This window comes from Montipora capricornis, chromosome 11, assembly GCF_036669925.1.
Source record: "Montipora capricornis isolate CH-2021 chromosome 11, ASM3666992v2, whole genome shotgun sequence".
NCBI lineage: Eukaryota > Metazoa > Cnidaria > Anthozoa > Scleractinia > Acroporidae > Montipora > Montipora capricornis.
This window is the reverse complement of record NC_090893.1, coordinates 40,499,586-40,509,585: the sequence shown is the minus strand read 5'-3', so window position 1 is coordinate 40,509,585 and position 10,000 is coordinate 40,499,586. Positions and strand designations below refer to the sequence as shown.

The following is a 10,000-nucleotide window of genomic DNA, read 5'->3' as shown; positions in this document are numbered from 1 at the left end:
AGAAATGTATTTGAGCGATGTATAAAAATGTTATTCACGTTGGCCAGTAAGCGTAAAAATGCTCCGGTTTAGTGTTTTGAGGGCTCTTGAACCGAGGACAACGTGGCTCCAAAACAACAGTTAATTTAGGCAGCCAAACACTGCGGAAGAGCAAGAGAAAAAAGACTTGGACGACTGCATCCCAAGGCTACCAGGAACACAACCAAGTGGGTGTTTAAGGTGTTCTCCCAGTGGCAGATATCAAGGAGCAACAAGGAAAGGAGTCATGAAATACAAATAAACATGAGGCATTACATAATGCCTCATTTTGCATTCCATTGTTCATCTACTTACTTCGCAACCACGTTGAAATCCCTCCCCAGGCTTTCAGGTTTGTTGGGTGAATTAGTAGGTATAACAACTTACTCACGTGTCTAGAGAAATTCATCCGATTGGTGAAAACGACTATTGAATATGGATGAGTATTTTTAAAGCATACACAAGCCATTTTGGCCTTTAGGTCCGTACGATGTGCGATATATGATTATCCTATGACAGTCTAAATTCATCAGTGTGTACGCTGAGCAACTTTATGGTAGCTTTCCTTTCCATAGGTTTATCGTATATGTTAAGGGTGCGTTCGATTGACTGTATTCTGGAATAAGAGATATTCTGGAATAAGAATACATGGAATAGAAGTAAGAAAGCCTTTGTTTTTACGGAGATTCACATCAAAATTGTCAAACAAGTGCTGAAATGCTATTTTAAACATATCTTTGTTGTTTTTGTTGCGTCAAAACGCCAGAAATGTTTTGTCTGGAACCAACTGTCATATAACTCGTTTTCGAGGCCTGTAGATGCCCTCTTACTTACGATTTTTTTCTTGTGGGGCACCTGTATATGGAATGTTCTCTCGCCAATTTCTTCCCGAGCATGCCGAAATGTAGATTCATAATTTATCCCCTATCTCTTTTTTGTCAGTATATGATCGACCCCCACTGGAAATCTCGTTAATGATTGTCGTTTTAGAATTACGACCTAACGTATTGTTTATTAGTTTTCGAGTTTCTCTTACGTTGTCGCTATTTTCTTGGATGTCGTAGTTGAAATATTTCTTATAATTATGAAATTAAACTGGTTTCTGGTATTCCTCAGTATAATTTAGTCAGTCTAAGTAACTCATTCTTTGTTTTGACAAGTCTACGTAGCTAGTTGTTCTTTATTCGCGAGTAAATTTGATTGTTGAAGGAAAATTGTTCTTGAATTTACCAAAATGGTTGATTTCGTTTTCCCTTGTTGTCCACATCGAAAACATGTCGTCAGTGAAACATTTCCAGTGGTCAGGTTAGCGGGGGCGTTCTTTCAAACAGATGTTTTTCAACATGAAGCATAAAAATGACTCTGAAGGCTTTTGCCATTTTAGTCTCCATTGCAATGCGTGAGTCTGCGGGCTTCTGCTCATTTGGAGTTAGTAAGAGAACACCGCAATACAATGCATCTATCGTACGTTATGTTTTGACGTTTTGAAAATACATTCGTGAGGGTTGTAAGTTCATTTAGTTTGGCTTTGACACTACAAAGTTCATTATTTCACGGCTTTGTTCATCAGCTGGTACGTGTAGCTTTTTGTTTGGAGTTGATCTTGGAGGAAGAATTGCTGGCGGCTGAGTGGATTCTCTTTAAGTTGGTTTCTGTGGAACTTAATCAGCATCGGTCTTATTTCTTTTACCGATTTATTTTTCTAAGGGGCCTCCTCAAGTTTTTCTTTCATCGTTTTGCTGAGGGAGAGGGAGGTAACACAAATCTGGATGGCATGATTTTAGAGTCCACTTAAGGATGGTGCCTGCAATTGTTATTACCCATATGTTTTGCACATTTCGAAATACTCGGGTTTCCCATGGGTGGTGCTTCCCAATACAGGGATATTTTTGCGCGGTTTAAAACTATGCGGAGAAAGCAGAACTCAGCAAGTGCTCTTGGTATGCAAAAGAAAATTGGGGAAAACCATCCATTGTTCGGAGCTTCAATTTGGAAAAGAACGCTACATATATTGCTTTGTATTTTACAGCTTTTTACAAATATTGTTGATTAATTAACTTTAAAAAAAGCGTGGCTACTCCCAATTTTCTTTTTGGATTTTAATAAAACTTGTAAAGATTTGCTATTCCCGCATATTCGTAAACCGGGAAAAAATAGCTTTAGAGTAAACTTATTACATGAAATTTCGCGTTTAAAAAAAATCGCGAAATTTAAGTGACGCGAAAATTAAATGTCGCGAAAATAACATGACGCGAAAATTAAGTGACTCACATTATATCAATAACTAAAATAGCGACTTTATTACACACGTTTATAACAATCATTTTGAGCTATTCTGTGGTAATGTTCTGGTCCTCGTCATCACTACTGCTTTCCGTACTTCTTTTGTACAATCCTCAAACTGTCCATTTACTGGCTCCTTGAGTGTGTCTCACTCAAAAACGCGAAATTACATTGAGTCAAAATGCAAAATTTCGCAAAATCGCGAAATAAAGGTGTCGCGAAATATGCGAACCTCAAAATCGCGAAATTAACGTGTCGCGAAAATTTTATGTAATAAGGTAGTGGGCACTGTAATTAAAAAGCCGCGGTTTCTGATACTGGGACAGTTGACATTAAACTTTTCAAAGTAAACATGCATTACCACCGTGAATTTGTCTTACCAAACAGAGCCGTCTGTCTTTAGCTTATATTCAATATTCAGGCTACTGTCATCATCTGTATCATCGTCGCCGTCCATAATTGTCAGCATAAATTGTAATTTCTTTTGCAGGTCTTTCATGGAAATACTGGACGAAACGACATTGTCAAGCATAATCTTGAGGAGGTTATCATAGCGAGCTTCGTCCGCTTTCAGCCAACTGACTTTTTTGGTCATAAGGCATTGAGAGTTGAGCTCTATGGAACACTTAAATCTCTAGGTAACCGTCATGAACTTATTTTCTATAAGTTTTGCAGATCCATCTGCATGCAATTATTTAAAAAGACAAAATTAGAAAAAAAAAATTAACTCCATTTTTGAACTTGTTCTTTATGCGTATATGTTCAGGAATAGTATTTGACAGCCTTCTGTTAGTGTTGTAAAAGTTCAACATATCCTCTGCCTCTGAAATGACGATTATCGACGATTCCAAATTTTCTCTGAATCGATTGTTATCGACAATTTAGATTACTCTGTCCCAGGACTTGTGGTAGCAGATGAAAAGAAAAAAAAGTGAAAGTTGCAACCTGGAGCACCCACTGCGAAGGAACTGTTTTTATCCACGTAACAACTAAAGATCAACTGGCTGACAATTGCACCAATTATTTATCAACACGAAGTAGTAAATATAAAATCATTGCTGAATAGTGGTTAAGTCTAGTACTTGATTTAAAATGGTTAGCGTTTTCTTGAAGTTTGGTAATCATCATTTTCTCCTGTTTAAACTTGTTTCTTAGCTGGTGATAATACACGTTTACTGCGACATTCGGAAGAAAAAATGTACTGACATAATTAAAAAAATAATTTTCTGGCAATAGCGCTGCGGTACTCTAGTGGTTTGGTGAAAGGGTTATTCATCGAACATTCCCAGGTTCGAGTCCAGCGAGTTTAGGCATTGCGGTTCGGATATTCATTTCCCATAATCCCTATCAAGCGATTCAGGGAAACTTTGCATTTTAGATAATCGTCATTTCAGAGGTAGACTGGATGGGTTGAAAAGTTACGTATTAAGAACGATTTTTCAGCACATTTGAATTAAGCAATGGTGTTTCTGGACTTGTGCGGCATTTTTCTGTACTCAGCTGTTCCTTTTTCTTCATACCAGTTCCTGTTGAAGCTCCTATTCTTGTCAACTTGACTGCCCAATCGTCTACTAGTGTTGCTGCCTCTTGGAAACTTTCAAAACGGTACTACAACGAAAGAAAGTTGATATCCTTTAAGCTTCTATACCAAAAGGAAGGCTCCAACGTACCACAGATACAAACTATCAAAGATGCCAAGAACGTTCGAATTGAGAATGGTTCGTTGGTTTTCTCCTCGGAAGTCACAGGGCTTGACAAATTCACACAATATGAATTTAAAGTGTGCGTCTTCAGTTCGGTGGGGTGTGGACCAAAGAGTTCCTCGAAGATTGCAAGGACATGGGAAGATGGTAAGGGACTCTATCAGTTTCTCAGGCTTAGTATAGTCAATTGGGGGCATTGTCGTGAATTACAGCAATGAAAATCGCAATTTCCTATGGCCATAGACACAGCTGATCCTTTCTTATACATTGTAGATTTTCTATCTCCAATTATTCCATGTGGTGTTGGAGAAAGTAGTCAGATGCAGTTGAAAGAAATTGACATATTTGCAAATGTGGAATATGCCATGGTGTTTTTACTTATTGATTGATTTATTCATTTATTTTAGATTTTTTTTGTTCCTGATAAGCCATCTTTCTTCATTTAAACTGTCACTTCCTTCATCAAATAATAATCTCCTTTAATTATTGGAAAGAAAGGAAGAAAGTTGCTTTTCAATTAAGAATGGTTGAATCACATTTCACTCCATGGGCAAAGTTCATTTCTGATTTCTTGTCTTTGCTGCATTTAAAATCTTTCAGTCCCATCAAAAGCTCCTAGCAATTTTACAGTGACTGCTAACACATCTACGGCTATCATAGCGTCCTGGCAGCTTCCTTCCCCCGACTCCAGACATGGAACCATTAGAGGATTTAAGATATTCATCAGGAAAGAAGGCTCCGATATTAACAGACTAGAAAACATTTCTGTTTCCAACGTCACGATGTACACAAAAAATGTCACCGGATTGGCTAAATTTACACGATATGGATTTCATGTGTTGGCTTTTACCTCCGCTGGTGATGGAATGAACAGTTCTGTTGAATTCGCAAGAACAAAGGAAGATAGTAAGTGATATTGTTCGATTTAACTTTTGTTAAAACAAGGCACCCTTTAAGTTAGGTAAGTCAGCCTGTCACCCATTTAAATTAATGTATACATTAGGTAAAAAACGAAAGTCTTTGTTTCAAGGCTGGAGATTATATCGTCTTTAGTTTTTTTCATGGCTTATTACATTACATTGCATGTGCACCTGTTTCATGTACTTGTATTTACCACTGGAATGTTCCAGTCATCACTTTTCCTCTAAACTTTTGGCTACAAAAGAAAACCATTTTATGGAAAGTATGAACCTATATATATTTGAGCTGCAGAATAGAATAAAATGAAATTAGGAAAGATCATTATGGTTAGTTGAGCAATGAAAAGGAAGCCTAAAAAATCGAGGCTTGAATGGGATTCAAACCCATGACCATGCGATTGCACTGCACTTGCTCTACCAACTGCGTTATCAAGCCAGCTGGCAGCTGGTCACTTGTAAGTAGAAGCTTGAAATAAAGCCATGCTCAGTGAACTGGATTCATACCCATGAGCATACCATTGTACTACACTTGCTCTACTAACTAGGTTATTAAGCCAACTGGGAGCTGATCACTTGTAAGTAGAAGCTTGAAATAAATCCATGCTCAGTGAACTGGATTTGAACCCATAACCCTAAGATTAAGCTACACTTGCTGTATTAACTGAGCTATCAAGCTAACTGGGAGCTGGTCATTTGTAAGTTCAAGTTTATCCCGTCCGTGATAATTTTCTGGAAAGATCATCCCAGTTAGTTGAGCAACCCATTCTCTACCGTTACAGTAATTCCACATTTGCTCCGATTTTACTATTATCATTAATTTAAAAGACTGAAAGCTTGATATAGATTATGGGAAATGGTCATATATTTTTTAAAAGACAACCCAAGTATATGGTCATACAACTGTAGGACTCGAACCTTGCAATGTTGATTAATTTAACCCGTCACCTAACCACTTGACCACTACACCTCTAGCTGCCCATGGCAGGGATAATATTTTAAACATTATTTGATAATGCTGTATTATCGCGCCTCAAAAAACAATGTTAAACACTGCAAACGGTCGGTTACCAAACTTCACGACAAAGCTAAACGTTTGAAAATCAAAGTTTACGCCTTATTAATCTAGTGTAGGCCCAATTACTCTTCACCAATGATATTCTATGGAGACAAGAAAACAAAACAAAACAAAAAACATGAAAGGCTTGATTTTCCCAAAATTTGTGTTTTAGCATTTTAACGCAAGTGTCGATTTTTCTTTCCCCAACATTTCGTTGCATGCAAGTTTAAATGCCACCTACATGTACTTTATGCATCATTGTGCCCAGTGTTAAGCAATGACTTCAGTCAATGTCTTTTCCCTTTCCTTACAAAGACCATTGTAGCTAAGATATCAAGATGGTTATGAAACTCTACATGTTTCTTTGTTTTCTCTCTTGTTTTCTGTTTTGGCCCTGACCATGCCCAAACCACACCCTTCTTCTAACAGACAACCAATCAGAAGTTTTGATTAATTTATTCAAAACTCTAACATGAACCGAGGACAAAATATGGTACATGGTCACGGTCAGGTTAACCTGAAGTGTGACAACACTGTACTCACTTTTCAAGTTTTCAGGGTTTCATAACCAGTCCATGAATATGAACTGTGAAAAAGCAGGCCCTGCTAGTAGCAAGTCAAGTGACTGAAGAGAGGAAAGATTTCAAAACCTCTTAGATTTCGGGAGCTACTTGACCACCCGTTGTCACTGAAAAATATTTTGTTTCAAAAGTGCACTTTAAGCTGGCTAAGAAGTATAAACCTCTGTTTCAAAACAGCTACTTCTCTCAGTCTCAAGGGACGTCCTTTCATCTATTACTTTTGACTGAATTCACATGGCACCAGATTGCCAACACACACAAGCAAGATAACTGTATGACCCTATTAAAGCTCCGTATCTTTCCACGTCTAAACTATTTCTGTATAATACAACATACATGTACAGCTGTAGAATCTATTTTTAGTAATTCTGAACAATGACTACAGTATATGTACCACAGACTAGAATCGGTTCTTAAGTGCTTTACGTGACTTGATTATAACGCAGCTACATGTACATGTAGGTAATGCGACTTAATGAACAGCGATCACTTAATGTTTTTTCTTCATTAATTTAAAGTTCCTTCAAATGCTCCCAGTGGATTTGTGGTGACTGCAAGCAATTCTACAAGTATCAGAGCATCTTGGGAGCTACCACCTGCTGACTCCAGAAATGGAATCATTACAGGATTCAAGTTGTTTTATAGACAGAAACACTCTGATAACCAACCTAAACTTCTTAACATTTCCAATGCTTCTATTCGAGCAGAAACTGTCAGCGAGTTGATGAAATTTACAGAATATGAATTTCAATTGTTGGCCTACACCTCGGTTGGCGATGGACCGAATAGTTCTGTTCAATTCGCAACAACAATGGAAGATGGTAAGTGGTGTCATTAATTGATGAGTTTTTGTGAGTTCTCTCTTCAGTCAGTGCCTCCACCATTTAGTACCCCAAATCTTGTCCTCTTTTGCACAGCAAAATTAAACTTAATTTGATTAGCGATGCAGTGCTTAGCTGTGGTCAATCGATTGACTTGCAAGTGGTTGATTGGATGATTTACCACTTGATTAAGATGCTTTTGCTGCTTGATGCTGTGAAAGCCATTGATCCTCAGCACATAATTGCACGGAATGATGTATTATTTATAGTGTTGATTTATCTCAGTCTGTCCTTTATCTCGTAAATTATTTTGCTATGTTCCAGCTCCATCAAAACCTCCCAGTGGATTTAAAGTGAATGCGAACACTTCTTCAAGTGTCACAGCATCTTGGCAGCTACCACCCGCAGACTCCAGAAATGGAATAATCAGAGGATTTAAGTTGTTTATTAAGAGGAAAGAGTCAGGTGACAAACCAGATGTTCAATTAATCGATGTTTCCCAAAATTCAGTTTACACAAAGACTGTTACTGGATTGCAAGAATCTACAGAATATGAATTCCAGGTGTTGGCCTACACTTCTGCTGGTGATGGACCAAAGAGTTTTGTTCATTTTGTTTTTGTTCATCTTGTTGAAACAAAGGAAGTTGGTAAGAGTTACATACCTTTTGGGAAGATCAACACAGTACATACAACCTACTGTAACAGTTAGGTTTTTGCGTTTTTTCTTCCATGTTTTTTCTTTTTCTTACGATATTATACCGGTATTAATTAATGATGGTAATTGACTGAGTGGAGTGCAATTTGCTCAGAAATTAGACTTGTGAAATCACAAGTACAGCTGTACATGCATATATTTCAGTCCAAAATCACACACGACACAAAATTCAATTACCACTTTTTTACATCCATTTAGAAATCGCTCAAATACAGGATTTGAGTCAGTGCAAGTGGTTTATTGATGCAGTTGCCCACTTATAAAAAAGCGGAACCAGAAGCACTTTTACGTATCATTTTTCTATGCAAAACAGAAACATTTGGACGTCATGTGTCAAAGGCTCAGTCAAGTGTAACAAAGGAAAAATATTTTCCATTAAAGGAGATTCAAGACAGAATGAGATCAAAAACAGTCTAAACACACATTGGCTTTCTTTGTATCTCATTTTCTTGCAATTTAATTGGTTACTTTAAGCAAGCGTTGAAATCTGATTGGTTGTTTTGTTTTAGTGTTACCTTCTCATTGGCTGGGGAAAAGGTGCAATTTAGAGAAAACAAAGTGTGATTCGTGAATAAATCGCACTCAGCTGAGAGCAAGGATCACCAGGAATAATACAAAGTGAAACTGTGTTGCTGTTTCTTTTACATCATTTTTGTCTCATTGAAATCTGAATTGCAGTGTCTCCATGTTTATCAGGGGCATAAAAAGCGAATAATATCCAGAGACTGGGGAGAACGTTACATAGGAAAACGTTGCATTAGATTTCAAAGGCATAAAGTTTATCGTTGAACTGGTGCATAATCAGTGATCATAATGTTTCATGTTGCACATTTTTATCGTTATTGCATGTGAAGTCCTCTGTAGATATACCTATTTATGAGAGTTTTAAACATACACTTACTTATTAACGGCTTTACATGCAACACTATCTGACGTTAATCTTTGTGCTTAGAATTTCATTAAAACTATTGCATTGAAAATTTGATTCTAGTTTGTACAAATAATAACTTGTGCCATTTTTGGACCAGGATTTTCCATGGCGAGTATTCTTGGTTTTTCCATTGGCGGTGTATCTTTGCTTGGCTTTCTACTTCTTGTTGGTTTTTCTTGCCATAAAAAGGGAAGGAAGAAGCGTCCTGCAAAGTGGTAAGCTTTTTCTCTTCTTTTCTTTTTCCTTCCATCTTGAATTGAGTATCTTCAGCGTACCGCGTTACGGCGTAGCCAGTTTCTAAGATGGACTTCCATCTTCCATCTTCCATCAGTACGCAGTACGCAGTGAGATAATCATATCTCACTGCATACTGCGTACCGCGTAGCCAGCTTTTAAGATAGCCTTTCATCTAGAACCACGTACCGCGTACCACGTAGCAAGCTTCTAAGATAGCCATTTTCAATTTGCAATTTATTTTTACGTGAATTAATTAAATACTTCAAATTGAATTATTTAGTTTCTGTGTACCACGTAGCCGGCTACGCAGAACTTTGTTTGAGTTGCAGGGTATTCTGCAGTTACGCCAAACTTTGTCCCTCCAGAGCAAATACTTAGAGAGCTTAAAGTGCTGACGAAATTCGCATCTTTCCTATCTAAGCCATTTAAAGACATAAACATGTAGTCTGTACGAGAAGAAGAATGCTGTTTACTATTTTCAAACATCTCTTTTTGTTCTAGAGATATTCAAGTTTTTAAAATATGCAAATTAGCCAAGTGATGACGTCATAAGCTCAACCGAATTATGATCAACTGTGATGGAAAAAGATATCCCAGCCAATTTGTATCAGAAATGCTTGATTCTTGGCAGAAAGATTCTAGAAGATGTGCTCCACAATATGAGCATACCAGTTTTGTTACCATGGGAACATACTGGGTTCTAGACCTCTCTGATGTTAAAGGCTTTGCTGGC

At 37.4% G+C, this 10,000-nt stretch overlaps 2 protein-coding genes across 4 annotated transcripts in view; one reads left to right on the top strand and one right to left on the bottom strand.

Moving 5' to 3' along the window:
* The window catches only part of LOC138024274 (uncharacterized), an 847,896-nt gene that overhangs the window by 559,462 nt on the left and 278,434 nt on the right, over positions 1–10,000 (bottom strand). The gene's annotated exons all lie outside the window — the stretch shown is intronic.
* The window catches only part of LOC138024763 (uncharacterized), a 57,054-nt gene that overhangs the window by 28,958 nt on the left and 18,096 nt on the right, over positions 1–10,000 (top strand). Inside the window, exons 4-9 of the mRNA XM_068871953.1 lie at positions 2,792–2,939; positions 3,825–4,151; positions 4,605–4,910; positions 7,081–7,383; positions 7,708–8,031; positions 9,128–9,245. Of these exons, the coding sequence (XP_068728054.1) occupies positions 2,792–2,939; positions 3,825–4,151; positions 4,605–4,910; positions 7,081–7,383; positions 7,708–8,031; positions 9,128–9,245 (1,526 nt within the window). The remainder of the gene's footprint in view (positions 1–2,791; positions 2,940–3,824; positions 4,152–4,604; positions 4,911–7,080; positions 7,384–7,707; positions 8,032–9,127; positions 9,246–10,000) is intronic.